Source organism: Mobula birostris, chromosome 20 (genome assembly GCF_030028105.1).
Source record: "Mobula birostris isolate sMobBir1 chromosome 20, sMobBir1.hap1, whole genome shotgun sequence".
Classification (NCBI taxonomy): domain Eukaryota; kingdom Metazoa; phylum Chordata; class Chondrichthyes; order Myliobatiformes; family Myliobatidae; genus Mobula; species Mobula birostris.
In genome coordinates this window covers 3352753-3373454 of record NC_092389.1, presented here as the reverse complement: position 1 = coordinate 3373454, position 20702 = coordinate 3352753, and the positions used below count along the sequence as shown (strand labels likewise).

The window sequence follows — 20702 nt, the reverse complement described above, 5'->3', positions numbered from 1 at the left end:
AGACAGCTTATCTACTGATGTCTACTATAAGCCTACAGACTCTCACAGCTACCTGGACTATTCCTCTTCCCACCCTGTCTCTTGCAAAAATGCCATCCCCTTCTCGCAATTCCTCCGTCTCTGCCGCATCTGCTCTCAGGATGAGGCTTTTCATTCCACAACGAAGGAGATGTCCTCCTTTTTTAAAGAAAGGGGCTTCCCTTCCTCCACCATCAACTCTGCTCTCAAACGCATCTCTCCCATTTCACACACATCTGCTCTCACCCCATCCTCCTGTCACCCCACTAGGAATAGGGTTCCCCTTGTCCTCACCTACCACCCCACCAGCCTCCGGGTCCAACATATAATTCTCCATAACTTCTGCCACCTCCAATGGGATCCCACCACTAAGCACATCTTTCCCTCCCCCCCCTCTGCTTTCCGCAGGGATTGCTCCCTACGCGACTCGTACTCCCTTCTCCAGCCTCATATCCCTTTTGCCAATCAACCTTCCAGCTCTTAGCTCCATCCCTCCCCCTCCTGTCTTCTCCTATCATTTCGGATCTCCCCTCCCCCTTGCACTTTCAAATCTCTTACTATCTCTTCTTTCAGTTAGTCCTGACGAAGGATCTCAGCCCGAAATGTCGACTGCACCTTTTCCTAGAGATGCTGCCTGGCCTGCTGCATTCACCAGCAATTTTTATGTGTGTTGCTTGAAGTTCCAGCATTTGCAGATTTCCTCGTGTTTGCGGTTTCACATCTATTTTGCTTTCACGAACAACACAGTTTATAAGAAAGTGTTCTTAACAATCGTGTAGCCCAGGAGAACACAATAACAATCAAAATAGTACCCTTTTATCCACATTAGAACATTTATGGAGTGTCCAGGTATAACTGGGCACAAAGGAGAAATAGCATGCCTCACCTGGATAAGCAGAAGTATAATGGTTAGGGTTCTTTCGTGCTTAGGGCCTATCAGCTTTAATACAAAGTTAATCAGAGTCAGGTTGTTGCATTCTGTGTATTCGTTGTTCTCTCCAACTCCGTGGTTCACCTCCACCAGGCCCAGTTTGTTGGCTACCTGCAAGACAAAGCGTGAGCTTTCATTCTCAAAGCTTGCTGTTGTCATTGTTTCCTTACCTACTTTAAATAAGAGTGTCCTACATATCACCTGAGTGACTGGACCCTCTAAATGGCTGGTTGAAGATGCAGAACAGCCCATTGACAATGTGCCACTCTGACTGTTCTGTAGTAAGGGGCAAACATGGACTCAATTCAGGAGCAGATTTTTATTTCTTCATTCCACTATCTGTCCTCTACATCAGGGAGACCTTATTTCCATATGGCATAGGAGACCATTATAACCCATTAAGTCCATTCCAGCTCACAGACCAATTACATTTCCCCACTCATTTTCCCTATAATCCAATATTTCTACATTCTAATTAACTCCAAGATTTTACCACTCATCTGCATATACACAAGGCCACTTACAGTGGCCAGTTAACCTACTAACCACGTCTTTGACATGTGGTAGGGAACGCAGGCAGCCACAGAAAGAACGTGCAAACTCAACACAGACAGTACCAGAGGTCAGGACTGAACTTGGGCAACTGGAATCATGATGCATTTGCTCTTTTTGCTGCATCTTAAGTGCATGTTGCCTGGCCATTTTATAGAACACCTCCATCAAGTTTGTCATGTTATGTACCCCGTAACTGGGTTGCCAAACCAGCAGAAATGGACCACTTAGTTGGAGTCTGGATTACTAGGACTAATAAAGTTTTATTAAAGAAATAAGTAACACAGTACTCTAATTATATGGATATAAATGCAACAGGTTAGCCATGATAAAACACACATGTACACAGAGCTAGGGTAATAGGAATCACCCAAGCTCTATCGCAGTCTAGGGGTAAAATGATCAGTCTCAAGTGATGCAGAGTTCAGTTCAGCTTACTACAGTTCGCAGTAATCGCTGTTGTGCCGTTGGTGGGGGAGAGAGAGAGAGAGATATTCAAATCTGATTCAGCAGACCTTTGATGTTCTTCGCAGTTAGCTCTTAGGCAGACCCTTTGTTATGTCTTCTGTGGTCACCGACTGTGACTCCTCCGCTCCGGATACGACCGTTCTTCCGCAGTGAACCCAGCACCCAGGCAAGGGCGGACACACACACCAGGTTCCCGCCGATCGTACCCTTTCACCCTGTGCATCTAGACCTCCAAACTCCAACCAACTTGTGGGGGCACACCGCTCTTCCAGGGTCTTGTTATCTTGTGATCTCGTGGTGTGTGTCGTGCCTTAGCGAACCTGTTTTTTATCCCCCTGCTGGGGTATCACGTGTCCATCAAACTTCAAACAGTTCAGGTTCAAAGCAACTGGTCTCTCAATATTCTGAAATGTGTTTCCTTCTCATTAAACCCTCTCTTCTCTCTTATTAGCATTTTGAATGTTTCTCCATTGTCTCACTTATCTCTCTCATCAGCATCAATCTTCTGATACTTGGTTTGTCGTCACAGTCAGCATCACTCTGGTCTTCAGATTGCTTGCTGTTTTAATTCTTTGTCACACTTCATTGCAATGAAACTCAACAGCAAATCAAGGAACAGAATCTTATCTTTGAACTGGGCACCTGACAGGCTTCTGATTCAACAATGACATAAATAATTTTAAATGATTCTGCTATACCATTCGTTGTGAAGAAAAAGCATTTCAGGATGTATATTGTACACATTTCTCTGATATTAAATTGTACCTTTGAAACCATTCACACACTCACTACAGCTACCTTGCATTTCTTTACATCTGTCATTACTACCTTCACTTCTTTTTGTCATTTAATTCTCTTGATTAAGTCATAGTCATACTTTATTGATCTCGGGGGAAATTGGTTTTCGTTACAGTTGCACCATAAATAATAAATAGTAATAGAACCATAAATAGTTAAATAGTAATATGTAAATTATGCCAGTAAATTATGAAATAAGTCCAGGACCAGTCTATTGGCTCAGGGTGTCTGACCCTCCAAGGGAGCAGTTGTAAAGTTTGATGGCCACAGGCAGGAATGACTTCCTATGACGCTCTGTGTTGCATCTCGGTGGAATGAGTCTCTGGCTGAATGTACTCCTGTGCCCACCCAGTACATTATGTAGTGGATGGGAGACATTGACCAAGATGGCATGCAACTTAGACAGCATCCTCTTTTCAGACACCACCGTCAGAGAGTCCAGTTCCAGCCCCACAACATCACTGGCCTTACAAATGAGTTTGTTGATTCTGTTGGTGTCTGCTACCCTCAGCCTGCTGCCCCAGTACACAAAAGCAAACATGATTGCACTGGCCACCACAGACTCGTAGAACATCCTCAGCATCATCCGGCAGATGTTAAAGGACCTCAGTCTCCTCAGGAAATAGAGACGGCTCTGACCCTTCTTGTAGACAGCCTCAGTATTCTTTGACCAGTCCAGTTTATTGCCAATTCCTATCCCCAGGTATTTGTAATCCTCCACCATGTCCACACTGACCCCCTGGATGGAAACAGGGGTCACCGGTACCTTAGCTCTCCTCAGGTCTACCACCAGCTCCTTAGTCTTTTTCACCTTAAGCTGCAGATAATTCTGCTCACACTATGTGACAAAGTTTCCTACCGTAGCCCTGTACTCAACCTCATCTCCCTTGCTGATGCATCCAACTATGGCAGAGCCATCAGAAAACTTCTGAAGATGACAAGACTCTGTGCAGTAGTTGAAGTCCGAGGTGTAAATGGTGAAGAGAAAGAGAGACAAGACAGTCCCCTATGGAGCCCCAGTGCTGCTGATCACTCTGTAGGTCACACAGTGTTGCAAGCACACATACTGTGGTCTGCCAGTCAGGTAATCAAGAATCCATGACACCAGGGAAGCATCCACCTGCATCGCTGTCAGCTTCTCCCCCAGCAGAGCAGGGCGGATGGTGTTGAACGCACTGGAGAAGTCAAAAAACATGACCCTCACAGTGCTCGTTGGCTTGTCCAGGTGGGCGTAGATACGGTTCAGCAGGTAGACGATGGCATCCTCAACTCCTAGTTGGGGCTGGTAGGTGAACTGGAGGGGATCTAAGTGTGGCCTGACTATAGGCCGGAGCAGCTCCAGAACAAGTCTCTCCAGGGTCTTCATGATGTGAGAGGTCAATGCCACCGGTCTGTAGTCATTGAGGCCGCTGGGGCGCGATGTCTTTGGCACAGGGATGAGGCAGGACGTCTTCCACAGCACAGGAACCCTCCGGAGCCTCAGGCTCAGGTTGAATACATGGCGAAGTACTCCACATAGCTGAGGGGCACAGGCTTTGAGCACCCTGGTACTGACACCATCCGGTCCTGCAGGCTTGCTTGGGTTGAGACGTTTCAGCTGTCTTCTCACCTGTTCCTATATCCTATATCTCCCATATTGTTTTTCTGTTCTGCCTAACACCTCTTTCGCACACCAACCACTAGAATCATAGAGAAGCCCAACACAGAAACAGGACTTTCAGCCCATCTAGTCCATGCCAAAAACATTCAAACTGCCTACTCCCATCAAGCTGCACTAGGACCATAGCCCTTCATATCCCTACTATCTATTTACCTATCCAAACTTTACTTAAACATTAAAATTGAGCTTGCATGCACCACTTGCGCTGGGGGGCTCATTCTACATTCTCACGACCCCGAGTGATGATATTTCCCCTCATGTTTCCCTTAAACTTTCCACCTTTCACCCTTAACCCATGACCTTTGGTTGTAGTCCCACCCAACCTCAGTGGAAAAGCCTGCTTGCATTTACCCTATCTATACCCCTCATGATTTTATATACCTCTATCAAATCTCTTCTACATTCTAAAGAATACAGTCCGGATCTATTCAATCTTTCCTTATATCTCCGGTCTTCCAGACCCAGCCATATCCTTGTTTATTTCAAGTGCTAATAATTTAAAACTAAATCACCTTAGTGCATAAATCTTTAAAAGAACACCCTGGGTGAACTGGATACTCCAGAAAAGATCAGAAGCAGACTGATCTCCAAATCTGTATTGTGGATAAAATAATCTTCTATAAACAGAATCCTGAAATGAGAGGTAGATAGAAATAGTGCGGATGAAATTAAGTCAGATGTGATGTATCCATTTTACTGCTTAGTACGTTGTATATTGTGAAAATAAGTTGAAGCGACTTAGTAATGAACGCAGATCATTACAGCACAGTGCAGGCCCTTCAGCCCATGATACTGTGCTGAGCCTTAACCTACTCTAAGATGATCTAACCTTTCCCTGCTAACATAGTTCTCCATCTTTCCATCATCCGTGCCTATTTGTTTATTAAATGCCCCTAATGTATCTGCCTCTATCACCACACCTAGTAGCACATTCCATGCACCTCCAACTCTGTGCAAAAAAACTACCTCTGACATCCTCCTCCCTATACTTTCCTTCCATCATCTTAGAATTATGCTCCCTTGTATTAGCCATAAGAATGAGCTCCCATAAGATCAAGTTCAAAAGTCTGATGCAAGTAAATAAATACTCTCCAACAATGGCAGAACTGGTTTCCATGCACTCTCCACTTTTAGCAATTGTTCTTCCTTATTAGTCCATGTGCTTTTGATGCCATTCATTACAGTACTGTGCAGTTATGGCTACGATATTAAGTGATTTGTGTATTTTATATTTTGCAGAATATGTACACAGATGCAAAATATACTGAAACCTTTTGAACTGATAATTATCTGACCTGAATAAAACAAAAGCAATTAAAAACCCATAATATTATTTTTTCAGGGATGACACATTGCTCTTTTATAAATCACTTTTAAGAATATATACCATGCTGCAGAGGTGCGTTGCAACTGATTTTAAAGAATAATACATTCAGCAAATCAAAATTTGCATCATACCCAAGCCAACTGATTGCCCACTAATTTCTAATATCAAGTACCTTTAAAATTGCGAATCCAAGTTTAGGCAAATCCTTAGTTTTGAATTTTGAGTAACTCATGCCTAGCTTTCCAGTGCTGGGATCTAGTCTGGATGGGGAAAAGAATGAAAAAATATTACGATTTATGTATTGTTCGCTGGCACATATTACTCATACAGTAGATGCAATAGGGGACTAGTGGCAAAACATTTTTACACATCATCTAAGTTTCAGGTATAAATAGGCAACAGTCAACATTCCCACCCTTTTGTCAGCTTTCTATAAGATTAACATTAGGCAATAATGCTTTGTGCTCTTTCAGAAAATATCTCCCCACCGGATTGGTTTACCTTTCTTTGAGACCGTCGGCAGATAGAGGAGCCAATATTGTTCACTTCCTTCCCCAGCAGTAGTGTAGTGATTTGGAACAGACTAGGACTCTGATCTTAAATGAAGTGTGAAAGTTAAACAAGAACATACCTGGGCATTCGATGCCGCGGACACGGAATGACATGGAAAAGCTGAGGCACCGAGTATAGGAAGTTGAGCGTTTGAGGGATGAAAAACAACATCATGGTCTTGCTGAAGTGGCCAAGGATCCCAACCACTGCAAAAGTCATTCCTGCAAAGTAACAGAATGTGTCGCCCACAAATGCACTGGATGGGTACCTGCAGTGCATAAAGTGACACAGGTCAAAATGACATACAAGATGGGTAGCTGCAGCACAAAAGGTTCAAGTTCAATCAATTATCATTCAACCATACACCAAGATATCCAAACAAAACAGCGTACATCCAGAACCAAGGTGTAAGCACATTACCAACAGCACACTGCACACAGCACAAATAGCACATCTGGTTACGATTTCAGAAAAACCTAGTCACAAAGAAAAAAAAAATAGCCAAAGTCCCTGAGTTGTCCCAGTCCCACTGAGGGACTAGTGCTCGCCACAACAGAGGCAACACAGCTCCCGTACCATCGGTCTTTCCAGTGAACCAGCGAACTGGACTTGGAATATTCTACGTTACCAATGTCCATCAGAGTCTTGAGATCCCAATAAAAATGTCCAAGACAATCACTTGCACCGTCTTGGCACAATAACTGTACACAACAAGTCCAGGTGACAACAGAAGAATGTTATGCAGTAAGTCCAGTTCCATCACTATCGAGCAACTCGCTGATGGGATAGGCCTGCAGTACTTGATGTCCTTAATGTCTAGCAGTGATTTGTGATCGTAAAGAAGACATAGAAGATGAACAAATAACCTTTGGTTCAACCTGGAGTGGCTGCTGTGCCTGAGCGCACAGCCATCTTACCGGGAGTTAAATGATACAGATCAAAATGACTCAATGGATGGATACCTGCAACGCACAAAGTGATTCAGGTCAAAATTACTTTCCACCAACAAACTAATACAGCCCACCCCATCTTTCAGCATTAAGAAATAAACCCCGAGTAAGAAATTTAAATTTCCATCTTTTTATATACTGTCCTGTGTGCATACAATGGCCCCATAATCATGTCACCTTTCCTATGAAATAATCCCATACTTTGCACAGTAGCTACAAAACTTCTGACTTCTTACAATATTGCAATGATGGCTCATTGAGAAATTGAAAGGAATAAGAGGCCAGGGAGTCCACAAGTACTATAAGCTATGGATGCTTCCTATAATCTCTTAGCAATCATCACACCTGCACCAAAGGTCACTTCTGACTTATGGAGAAATTACTGAAATGTGGTATTGATGAATCCGGTCAGGTGGTAGCACGCTTAGTCGCAGTAGCCTCTCAGAGTCCAAATAACGGTGCAAATATGTGCCTTAAACTTTTTTTCCCCTGGTGATTGCAAGACCCTGTTAAACATTGGTAATAAAAATTACTGCAAGTCCGGTTCATTGTTGAGACTGACAGCAGATAAGCTACGTTTTGTTGTGTGGACCAGATTTTGTTACAGCCTCCCAGGGGAGGTGGCATCGGCGATGAGAAAGAGAACAGAGGGGCCCATGCTGGGCTGGGGGCTGGCTCCTGCAGGACTGTTCTCTCGTTGGCGCTACTCCTCCAGTGTTTGCTCCCTGGAATGCAAGCTTGATTTTCTTCATCAGCAGCTGACCCAGTGAGAGACGAGGAACTGCTGTTCTTGCAGACACGTGACTCCAGGACACCATCCCATGCACCATCAATCTTCAGGCCATGTCACTCAAGGATCGGTGCTAATATTGTTTTTGTGACTGTATGTGCTCGATCGTAACTATATGTATGTACAGTGCTTTGCACCTTGGACCTGGAAGAATGCTGTTTAGCTAGATTAATATGAATGACAATTAACCTTGAACAATGTGATACTGCAGATGATGTGATTCAATGATATCCCACCCACCACCATTCCTTTGTCTAAGTAGGTTATCTTTCTCCACCCCTCCATCTATTTCTCCATTTTCTGAGTGCTGCATCTTGACTGCTACCACAAGTGACAACTAAATAGTGAAAAACAACAGCTCTTAATGATTGATGGACAAGAGAATGTTACCCAGAGTTATACAGCACAGAAACAGACCATTCAGCCCAAATGGTCCATGCCAACAGAGGTGTCACATAACTAGAAAATAAACAGTATGCCACTCTTGCAGATATTAAGGTAAGATCCTTAATTCAAAGGGAAAAGTGTGCTATTGACTTATAACATAGTACACATCCTCCAAGCAATTTGGCTTTGCTCTTTTCTCCAGTTATCATAAACACAGAAGATTCCGCAGATCAGGCAGCATCTATGGAAATAAATAAATAGTCGATGTTTCTGGCCAAAATCCTTCATCGAGACTGGAAAGGAAGGGCGAAGAACAAGAAAGTGGGGAGAAGGTGTACAAGGTGGCAGGTGAGACCACATGAGGGGGAAGTGGGGGGGGGGAGGTTGAAGTGAGAAGCTGGAAGGGGATAGACTTAAGAGGTAAAGGGCTAAAGAAAGATTCTGACAGAAGAGGAGAGTGGACCATGGGAGAAAGGGAAGGAAGAGGACGGCATGAACATCTATTTCTCTAACTGTTGGTTATTCCTTCCCCCCCTCCATTTGCCATACCCCATTCTGGCTCCCCTCTTACCCCTTCTCTCCCCCTCATCTGCTCATCACCTCCCTCTGCTGCCTCTCCTCCTTCCCTTTCTCCCCAGTCTATTCTCCTATCCTATCAGATTCCTCTTTCTCCAGCCCCTTAAATCACCTCCGGCTTCTTACTTCATCCCCCCCCCCCACCCACCTTTCCCTTCACCTGGTCTCACCCCATCAGCTTCTCCACCCAACTTTCTATTCTGGCTTCTTCACCCTTCTTCTCCAGTTCTGGGGAAGAGTCTTGGCTCAAAACATCAACTGTTTATTTCTTTCCATAGGTGCTCCCTGACCTGTTGAGTTCCTCCAGCATTTTGTGTTACTCCAGTGATCAAACTTGATTAATCGTCTGTGGCCATGCCTTCAACTATGAAGGCGGCAAAGGTTCAAAGTTACGCTCTTAAAGTATTGTCCTTTTTTCCTTTATAATATTCTATAAAGCTACTTTTGACCATTTAGTCCAATTTTATTATGTAGGTTGGTATAAATTTTTGCTTGATATTACTATTAGGAAGTACTGTACCTTGAGATTTGCCATGTTAAAAGTGCAATCTAAATGCAAAATGATAATTTTGCACATATATTAATTAATGTGGAGTTATAATGTTTTAAGCAAAGCAATGGAAATCATTTCCAGGTCAATCTACAACTCAGTGGTACGCACCCACCTAGTATTCACCGCTTGACATAAAACAAGAGAAATGTAAAAATATTACTGTACCAATTATGGTATAACAGTCCTAAAGTGGTGAAGAAAAAGGGTATCATGAAGTACAGGGAGAATATGTGGTCATCCTTGTAGTCACCTAGGAAGAAGACAAATGAGTAGTTGTGTTAATATTTACCACCTTTGCAGAAGATGTCACCCATTGCTTTACTCCTTTTATAAGTTATTTTGTTCTCTTTTGCTCTAACTAGTTCTTAATAAAACTTTCTGGAGCTCCCAAAATGATGAACAAATTGAAAAACATTCAATTCCCCAAATAGAACCTTACACCATAGTTTTGCCAAGATGACAGAATTCAACCAAGATAGGAACAGGATAGGCCATCTAGACTTGTGCCTTGTGTATGGGAGTGGTTTCACAAAAACAAGATAGATTTCATTTTTATTTATCACTTGCACTCATTCCAAGCCAAAATGCAGCACTCCTGTCGAACGGGTTTAGGTCATGGAGCCAGAGCCTGACCCTGAAATCCCTCATTAATTCCACATGGAAACCCTCCCAATACATTCCAATATAACAAGGTGTTTGGAATTGGATGGCTTCACATAAAATGAACCAGTCCTTAGCCACAAGGTTTAAATTCCATGGATACATCAACTCACCATTTAGTTCTATTAAATTAAAAATGATGATTGACATGGCAATCACTACAGACTGTCCAGCCTCAATTCCATTGATACCAGCCAGAATGTTGATGGCATTTGTGCAAAACACTGCCAGCATCCCCATATAGGCATAATACAGAATTCCTGAAAGGCACAAAACAGATGACATGGATATTGATGTAGGTATTTCATTACATTTACAGTACAATAACATTGCATAATTTTTTGTTCCATCTCTTCCCCAACACCACCAAATTCTGTCATTGCTGCTGCTCTCTCCCACTTCACCATGTGCTCACTCAGATTTGCTACCACAGCCGTATGTCCTTCCTGGCTATTTCTGTGATCAGCAAAAATCTGCTGGCATTATTTTACACCAAAATACATGAATTCTCAATTGAATACTTGCATAAATTATCTCTAGATTCCACTTTGAAGAAAATATCAAGAACTTTACTTTCTAACAGGTGTTGATCATTTCTCTTGGTTGTAGGTACAACAGGCAAGCAAACAAAGAAACTTCTACCTATATTACACACCATTGCTGCTTTGCATGTTCATTATATCCTTTCAACTCAAGTGATTCCACTACTACAGTCTTTCTGAGACTACACACAAGATCTCCCAATTTACTGAATACTTGAACTTCTGTCTCCATTTTTAATTACCATTATGTTGCATTAGCAGCAAATTGCAAATCCAATGCCATTGTACATAGAGTTAATGTTTCATTAAAATTCTATTAAAGGTATTTCAAATCTTTAATAAGCAAATTAGTTTTACTAGAAAATTTGATCAGAATTTGTTGGTCACAAGCTAAATTCTTTCATCCTGGGCAAATACTTTAGTTTGTTTGGATGATTATTCTCCACATGATGGTTTAAAGATTTATTGGTCTAATACTCAATGAGTAGAGAATACAAAACAAAACCTATGTATGATAAAGAGATTAGAGTTGGAGAACACGAGACAAAAGTTACAAGGCATATTTTGTCTAGTCTTAGCAATCATATTCCAGCAAAGACAAATTTAATAAGATGAACCAGTCTTCAGCAACATAACCCTCAAGTTTTTAAATTCCATGATAAGTCAATTTCTTAAACAAACATGAAACTATTGTCTTTATTTGTGTGTAACTACTGCTATGTTTGTAAGGAATAGATGGGTTATTAGAATTTATATAATTTAGAAAATTTTATGTGGATTTGGAGAGCAAGTGAGCCACAGAACAGAATCTCAGGATTTTGTATTAATGTCAGCATAGACTACAAATCAGACGGACAAAAAAACTTGCAAAGCAACAGGCATACATGGCAAGTAAAACTTATTCATTTAACTGGCCAGTAACAGTGATGAAGCTGCCGGCAAGAGAATTTCTGAACTTACCCAAGTCTAAATGGAGACCCAGAAACATGCGCAAGGGTTTTGGCACCACAATTGTGGTGTTGCCAAAGTTGGTGAAGTACACCATGAGTAGGGGCAGGGAGGCCATGGTCGGCAACAACAATTTGTGTCTCCATTGCAGGTTGAGGACATCGTCAGCAAACCCCAAGAATATCATGCAACAGATGGCAAGGAGGGCCCCAATTAACTGCACAAACTGACAACAAAAGTTCAAATTAAATTATGATAAAAATTCAACTTTTTAAAATACATTTTTGTATTGAACTGACTTTACACAAACTTCTGTCTTTTTTGTTACATGTTACTTCCATCAGATGCTCAAGAAGACTACAAGGAAGAACATTAAATCAAGTTAGGCATTTTCATAAATTTTCTCATTTTCTCCTTCATGGCTTGAGCTTGAAAATTATTTAAGAATTTGTGAAGTATGCACCTCAATCACACAGTGGATTGACACACCAATTCACTGTACAGTACTATGGCAAAATGTATTATTTTCCACAAGTGGTGAATTCTGCATCGTACAAGCAAAGTCAAAGTAAATCATACAAGATGATCAGTTTTTTAAAAAAATGAGTGGAGCAAGGAGATTTAATAATTTCAATTAGAACAGCAAACTTTATTTACAATGAGAATAACCCTGTTTTATAAAGTAAGGCTGTGGATAAAGAGAATAGCAACCAGTAACAACATTGTTAATTAATGCTTTTAAGCACTGCACATTTTGGTTAAGAGTTGTTTGTAGCTACTATTGGGCAGGAAGGAGGTAGAGAAGTCTGAAGTCCCACACCACCAGGTTCAAGAACAGCCACTTCACCTCAGCTTTTTGTTTTTATGAAAGAACCAGTAAAATCCCAATCACTGCAGTTCAGCATTACTATGACCACTTTGTACTAAACTGGACTCTTCTTTTTAAAATGTGTTCTTTCTAGTAACAATTACGCATAATGTTTTCTCTTGTGAATGTTGTATATTTGATGCTATGTGCCTGTGATACCGCTGCAAGTAGGTTTTTCACTGCACCTGGTGCATAGGGCATGACAATAAACTTGACTTTGATTTTTGATTAAGGGCTTTGATATACAAATAGACATGATATGAATATTCAAATATTGGGCACAGTATAATGGTGCCCAGTGCCTCTGGGACCTTTGCAGTAGTGCAAGATGGGAAATAACCTTGAGGCTACTACTTTTGATCTCAATCATGAGGACAGCAATGCGCATGTCTACACCTCCTTATTCACTGCTATCAGCTCTGTGAGATGAACTGAGTGTAGGGTTAAACTTGGAAATGGAATCCAGGAACAGATTGTTTGTACATGGAAGGAGCAAATTCACAGGACCAAATGAAACAGAACAGGCTTGGGTGGGGGTGGGGGGAAGGAACTGTACAGTTATGACAGCCACATAAATAAGGTACAGAGCAAGAGATTCCGCGCCCCCCCCCCCCCACCACCACTGGAACGGAGACACCTGTACCAGAGGGTGTAGGTTTCAGATGAGGAGCAAGAAGATTACTGGGGATCAGAGAAAGAATTTTTCATCCAGAGGGTGGCTGTAACTTGGCACACATTATCCGAGAAGGTAGTAGAGGGTATTATTCTCAGAACATTAAAAAGGTATTTAAATAAGCACCTGAACTGCTAAGGCATAATAAACTATGCACTATATGCTGGTAAATGGGATTGATACAGGAAGGTTCTTGATGGTCAGCATGGACATGGTAGACCGAATGGACTGATTCTTTGCTGAATGAACCATGATAAATAAGCATTTGTTATTACATGCTACGGTGATTTAAACCAATGTGTGATTGCCAGAATATACAGCTTGGAGAAAATACGGCAGCAAATCCTATGTTGTAAGATTAATAACAGGGGTATCCACCAGTAGATTTCAATTTAACTTGTACATTAAATGTCAATTAAGATATTAATGAAAATGCTCAGTGTCTGTGAGATCACACAAACTTCTGTCATCCTGATAATCAAGGGGCATAAGAAGACAACAACATACAGGGTATTTCAGTTTAATTCAGAACTTCTGATATAAATCAAGAGGACAGCATGATAGCATTGTGGCTACTGCAGTGCCAGCAACCCAGATTAAATTCTGCTGCTGTTTGTAAGGAATGTCTATGTTCTCCCCATGAGCACGTGGGTTTCCTCCGGGTGCTCCGGTTTCCTCCCACAGTTCAAAGACGTACAGGTTAGTAGATTAATTGGTCACACGGGTGTAATTGGGCGGTGCGGGCTCGTTGGGTCCGAAGGGTCTCTAACCATGCTGTATCTCTAAATGAAATAAAAATGATAGGCTCAATGATGGTTCAAGTAGAAGGCATATTATCTGGCAAGGAAGGAGGCACTTACCACATCGTGAGGAAAGGTGATGCACTGCTCCTCCGCCCAGCAGTGCAGAAAAGGAACGGGAATGAAACAGAAAAGAATGATGAGGAAGACCACGCCGCTGATTACCCCTTGAGCTTCTGGGCTGAGAGATAAATGAGCAATTATTTACCCCGAATGCAGGAAATGCGACAGAGTGCAGACGGCAACTTTCAAAATAAATGATCATGTTGACACATACTCAACTTTACAGTGACCAGGTCCTCTCTGCAAAGCAGTTGATTTGCAGTATATTTCAATATTTTTAATATCAAACCCTGATTCAGTAGTTTTACTAATCCTAAATTGCCAGCAGCTATCATTTTAGATAATAAGATGATTCTGGTGCACCAACTAACTTATATATGAGACGATGATGTATCTGTTACACTTGAGACCTGATGCTATACTAGATAATACCCCCATGCAGGACTTTTTCTAGGATTAATGTCCAAAGAGTGTTAAACCAATGGCCCTGTCAGACGCCAAGGCCTGATGGCACCATTTTGAACAGGAGCAGGGAGTTTTTCCCCAGTGATTGCAATGCAAAAACTGTAGATATTGAAAATCCAAAACAGGTAGTAGAAAAGATAGTCTTAGCAAGTCAAGCAGCATCAGAAGAGAGCAGAAAAGTGAAAATATAAGTTGAAAGGAAAGGGAGGAGTCAGTAGTCAGTAGAGGAAATGTCACGAAAAATGCAAACCAAACTGTCAAAGTAACAATTGTCTTAAAAATTAACAGTTGGAGACAGAAAGGACAAAATCAAAACAAAACAGTATAGGCATATTTGGAGCAAAAAAAAAGTGGGTACCTGAAAATGTTAATTTCAAAATTAAATCCCAAGGATGTAAAAAAAAACCCAGAGAGAAGATGAGGTGCTGTTCCACAAACTTCCTTTGGGCATCATTACTTCAATACAGTCATAGAGAACGACAGCATAGAAACAGGCCCTTTGGCCCATCTAGTCATTGCCAAAGTGTTATTCTGCTGGACCACAGCCCTTCATCCCCCTCATGTTCATGCATTTACCCAAACTTTTCTTAAGTGTTGAAATTGCATGCGCATCCACCACTTCCGCCGGCAGCTTGTTCCACACACATACCTAGTTCATTATGGTAACTAGTCACATGAGGGGGTGCATGGTAAAAGTGAAGGGAATTAAGTTATGTCTTCATGTTTTGTTCACTGCAGTTTCTAGTAGCTGGGGACAGATGGAGATCATATCTTTTGCTGACTGTTCAAGAGATGCTCTGTCCGCCAGAGAAAGCAGGATCTCCCAGTGGCCACACATTTTAATTCCACATCCCATTCCCATATGTCTATCCACGGCCTCCTCTACTGTCAAGATGAAGCCACACTCAGGTTGGAGGAACAACACCTTATATTCCATCTGGGTAGCCTCCAACCTGATGGCATGAACATTGACTTCTCTAACTTCCGCTAATGCCCCACCTCCCCCTCGTACCCCATCCGTTATTTATTTATATACACACATTCTTTCTCTCTCTCTCTCTCCCCTGTTTCTCCCTCTGTCCCTCTCACTATACCCCCTGTCCCTCTCACTATATCCCTTGCCCATCCTCTGGGTTCCCCCCTCCCCCTTTTCCTTCTTCCCGGGCCTCCTGTCCCATGATCCTCTCATATCCCTTTTGCCAATCACCTGTCCAGCTCTTGGCTCCATCCCTCCCCCTCCTGTCTTCTCCTATCATTTTGGATCTCTCCCTCCCCCTCTCAAATCTCTTACTAACTCTTTCTTCAGTTAGTCCTGACCAAGGGTCTCGGCCTGAAACGTTGACTGTACCTCTTCCTAGAGATGCTGCCTGGCCTGCTGCGTTCACCAGCAACTTTGATGTGTGTTACCTACAAGATTATTTTCAATGACATTACTGTTTTTATTGAAAGGCGAGCTACACACCCAATGTTTGATAAAAATACAATGCTTAGAAATTGGAAAAAATACAATGCTTAGATAAATAGAGGCTATGCGGTAGGGAAATTCCAGGCAGCTTCTAGAGTAGGTTACATGGTCAGCACAACATTGTGGGCTGAAGGGCCTGTAATGTGCTGTAGATTTTCTATGTTCTACATCGCTGGCAGTAAGCAAAGGCGTGAACAAAACTGGATCACAAATACATTCTAAAGCTAAAGAAAGCAGCTTTGCTGCTACAGTGGAATGTGAAGCTACAACTGAGCTCGGAACTGATGAAAAGGGGGCTGATTCAAAACAAGCTGAGAGAGAATCAGACACAGCAGCAAGTAACACCCTGGTATCGAATGGCTTTATGGGAGCTGGCGATCATGACTGAAAACTTCCGATAATTCCAGTTCAGGTGAAGAGTAACAAGACAGTGGTTATTTATGCTTTCCTAGATGACGGAGGTACAGCAGTGTTCTGCACAGACAGCCTCATGAACAAGCTGAAGCTGACAGCAAAAGGAATTACACATTCTCTGACGCATGAGGGGTTATGAGAACGCTATGAGTAGCTACATCATTTCAGGATTGGAGGTGGCTGGTTTAGATGGTGAAGACTTACTGTGAACTGCCTAACATCTCCACACAGGAACGTATGCCTGTCTACAAAGGAAACATTCCTCGTCAGAGAGATGGTCAGGAATGGTCTCACTGAAGCAGACAGCCAGAAACTGAGCTGCTGATAGGGACGAAGGTGCCGAAAGCACTGGAGCCACTGCAAGTGATTTGCAGTGTTAACGACAGACCCTAATGCAATCAGAACAATGCTGCGTTGGACTGTTAATGGACCACTGAAACGAGACGTGGTGGTGGAAGGGACTACACTCGGCCAGCACCGACTATTAACGGGATTTCAGTTTTGCGCTTCGATGAGCTTTGGCAGCAGCGATTCAAGACAGATTTTCCCGAATGCAGTCAAGAGGAACAAGCTGCTTTGGCAGAAGAAGAGTGCCATCCAGGATAGGCCACGTACCAAAAGAGCCTGTGTTTTGATAGCACGTAGATGTAATTATTCTAGGAGTTTTAAAGGTGGTTTGAGGGGAATATAATAATCTTTAAAATTTATTTATTTATTTATTTAAATGCACAAAGTGAGAACTGAAGTGCGCTCCCAAAGGTGGTGGAATCAGATACAATCACTGACAGATGTTTTGATAGGCACTTGGATAGCCAAGACATTGAAAGAGATGGCTATTGTGGAAGCAAATGTGTTATGGGCAAAAGAGTTTGTGTGGATGCATGGGCCAAAGGGCCCATGGCTGTGCCCTAAAGTAGTTATCAGACTCGCTTTTCCTCTTCACGAAGCCACACTGAACCTGCTTGATCGTCTGCTGCTACTACTCGCTTAATAATTCCAGTAACAAATGAGTGCCTAAACAGCAGTAACTACATATTTTTACTTCTGTTGCTTTTTTGAGTTGGGTGTCACATTGGCAGTTTCAATTTTATTTTATATATTAGAGATATGGTGTGGAATAGGCCCTTCCAACCCTTCGAGCTGCACTGCTAGCAACCCCCAACACTTCTCCAGAACCTATAGATTTTTGAACAATAACAACTAATGTATCTGTTGCTTTGATAGCCTCTTCTATTAGAATTCCAGGAAGCAAGACATTTAGACTTTACCCCATTAGACTACCTAATGCCCAATGCATTTCATTCCTGTCAAATTGTGCACGCTCAAGTGGCATCGAGTCAAGATGTCCACAATTGGTCTGATGACTGTGTAACCCAGACCATTCTAATTAAGTGCCTCCTGATTTATACATCCAGCAACAAATCAGCCTTTAATCATGGCTGATATCACTGCACTGGGGCTTATCTGATCCAGTGCTGATATGCTTCGCCAGCACTGCACAGCCCATCCTCGTGCCATTCGGTGACCTAAGATTAAGGTGGTGGTAATCTGAATGAGCTTCCAGAGGAAGAGAGATGGGTACAATTACAATTTTTAAAAGGACAGATCGAGGCGGCAGAGGTTGGGCCCAAGAGCATATTGAAGTGGCAGGATCCGGGTCTGAGAGCTGATGTTTGGAACAAGCTGATGTTTGGCTGATTTAAGTATTGGCTAGATTGAAAAGATCAGGGTGTCAGGGTCGGGCTGGTGTTCAGCATTGCTCGGCATGGTTTACTCGTCTCTGCGCTGAACTGAGGCTGTGGCCTGCAACTAACGGGCTCCTGGATCAGCTGCAGTGATGACTGACTTTGTGGCTGTGAACTTACTTCCCTGAACTTTAGTTCCGAATGTTAGTTGTTTACTATTACTGTTGCACAATTTGTTCCTGTTTTTTTGCACTTTGGGCACTTGATGGTCTTTTTTGGGTTCTACTTGGTGTCCTGGTTTGTGGCTGCCTGGAAAGAGACAAATCTCAAAGTTGTATACAGTATATACAACCTTGGAACATCTGAACAGCAAAGAGATGCATGCATCAGGATGCTCTTTATCAAGTACAGCTCAGCATTTAACACCATCATCCCCTCAAAACTAATCAGTAAACTCCAAGACCTGGGGCTCAATGACTCCTTGTTCAAATGAATCCTGGATTTCCTCATTTGTAGACCCCAGTCAGTTCAGATTGGCAAAATCATCTCCTCTACAATCTCTATCAGCACATGACCACCGCAGGGATGAGTACTTAGCCCCCAGCTCTTTATTGATCCCGGGGGAAATTGGTTGGCTGTATCAAAGGTGGGAATAAATCAGCATACAGCAGGAAGATTAAAAACTTGGCTGAGTGGTGTAATAACAACAACCTCTCACTCAATGTCAATAAGACCAAGGAACTGACCTCAGGAGAGGGAAACCAGAGGTCCATGAGCCAGTACTCATTGGAGGATCAGAGGTGGAGAGGGTCAGTAACTTTAAATTCCTGGATGTCACTATCTCAGAGGACCTGTCCTGGACCCATCATATAAATATAAATGCCAAGAAAGCACGACAACGTCTCTACTTCCTCAGGAGTCTGCGGTGATTTTGCATGTCATCAAAAATCTCGGCAACCTTCTATAGATGTGTGGTGGCAAGTGTGCTGACTGGCTGCATTATGGCCTGGTACGGGAACACCAATGCCCTTGAGCGGAAAATCCTACAAAAGGTTGTGGATTTGGCCCAGTACATCACGGATAAAACCCTCCCAACCATTGAGCACATCTACATGAAACATTGCTGTAGAAAAGCATCATCCGTCATCAAAGATCCTCACCTCCCAGGCCATGCTCTTTTCTCACTGCTGCCATCAGGTAGATGGTACAGGTGCCTCAGGACTCACACCACCAGGTTCAAGAACAGTTACTACCCCACAACCATCAGGCTCTTCAACAAAAGGGATTACTACACTCATTGAAGGACTCTTGTTATTTCATGCTCATTATTTATTGTTATTTATTTATATCTGTATTTGCAGTTTGTTGTCCATTGATCCTGTTTACAGTTACTGTTCCATAGATTTGCTAAGTATGCCCACAGAAAAAGAATCTCAGGGTTGGATGAGTTGACATGCAGGTAATCTGATAATAAATGTTACTTTGAACTTTGACGATACATACTTTGATAAGAAATGCACTTTGAAAATGGACTAGAAAGGATTGCTGGGACACGCAACAAATACAGGAAAGTTGAACTAGCTCAGGTAGGGACCTAGGCCAGCATGGACGTCTCAAGCTGCAGGGCCCATTTCCTGAAGTAATTCAGTCCATCCCAGCAACATCTTTCAGGTCCAGGGTTTGGGATCCAGCCTCCCCTTGTAGACACTGGTCCAAGGCTTGGGGATCCAACATTCCCTTGACCCCAAAGCAAACTGCCCACCTCGCCACACAGACAAACGCGCCACCCATCCCCTTGCTTACAGAGATCAACCAGCTCACTTTCCTTCTGCCAGCCTCGGGTTTGCAGTGGACCCGCACTAATCCCTTCTCCAGCAATCAGCCCTGCCCAAACCGCTCGGCCCTTCTACGCCATACTCACACTTTCTCCTTGGAGGTCTTGTTGAGGTCGACGCCGTACAGCCGGGCCACAATGAAGTGCTGCCTGAAGGCGGGGATGAGGGCGGCGGTGCCCAGGAGGCCGAGCACCGAACAGCCCAGGTTGATCAGTAGCGGGATGGCCGGGACACCCGACATCTGAAGGGAGAGGAAACAAAAATTCAGTCCAGAAGTGGTGGAAAAATAAATAACCCGCGGCCGCAGCCGTGCCCCTACACCCACCTGCAAAGCCCAGGCTCAGCACGTCTCACAGCGGAGGAACCGAAGACTTCCTGCCTCATCCCAAATCCGACCAGAGAACTCCCAAAGCGCTCAGACTGTTCAAGGCCTCAGCAACCTTTCGCGTATGCGTGTGGATGAGGGCGAACGGAATGCTGGGATTTGTAGTTCCGCTCAGTTTCTGTTTTGTAGCTTTTGGTTTCCTGGATTATCAACTCTATTTCTCTTTCCACCGATGCTACCTGAATTGTTGAATGTTTTCATTTTTAAAATTATCAAATTTCAAGTACCTACATTGTTTTCATTTTTATTTATAGTAGTTTGCTCAGCTGGGATTCGACTCTTGCCGCTGTCTGTAAAGAATTTGTACGTTCTCCTCATGACTTTGTGGGTTTACTCC

General features: G+C 42.9%; 1 protein-coding gene across 3 annotated transcripts in view; it reads right to left on the bottom strand.

Annotated features, from left to right (window-relative positions):
- The window catches only part of dpagt1 (dolichyl-phosphate (UDP-N-acetylglucosamine) N-acetylglucosaminephosphotransferase 1 (GlcNAc-1-P transferase)), a 33528-nt gene extending 13088 nt beyond the window's left edge, over positions 1-20440 (bottom strand). For 2 of the 3 annotated variants that reach the window (XM_072283880.1, XM_072283881.1), the window contains exons 1-9: positions 20306-20440; positions 20067-20221; positions 14114-14234; positions 11725-11938; positions 10336-10482; positions 9728-9812; positions 6386-6574; positions 5927-6014; positions 905-1060 (exon numbers count right to left, since the gene is read on the bottom strand). In XM_072283880.1, coding sequence (XP_072139981.1) covers positions 905-1060; positions 5927-6014; positions 6386-6574; positions 9728-9812; positions 10336-10482; positions 11725-11938; positions 14114-14234; positions 20067-20221 — 1155 coding nt within the window. In that variant the 5' untranslated portion in view covers positions 20306-20440. Of the gene's footprint in view, positions 1-904; positions 1061-4920; positions 5059-5926; positions 6015-6385; positions 6575-9727; positions 9813-10335; positions 10483-11724; positions 11939-14113; positions 14235-20066; positions 20222-20305 lie in introns of those variants that run through there. The other variant, XM_072283882.1, reaches the window with a different exon arrangement.
- Positions 20441-20702: the final 262 nt, after the last annotated feature.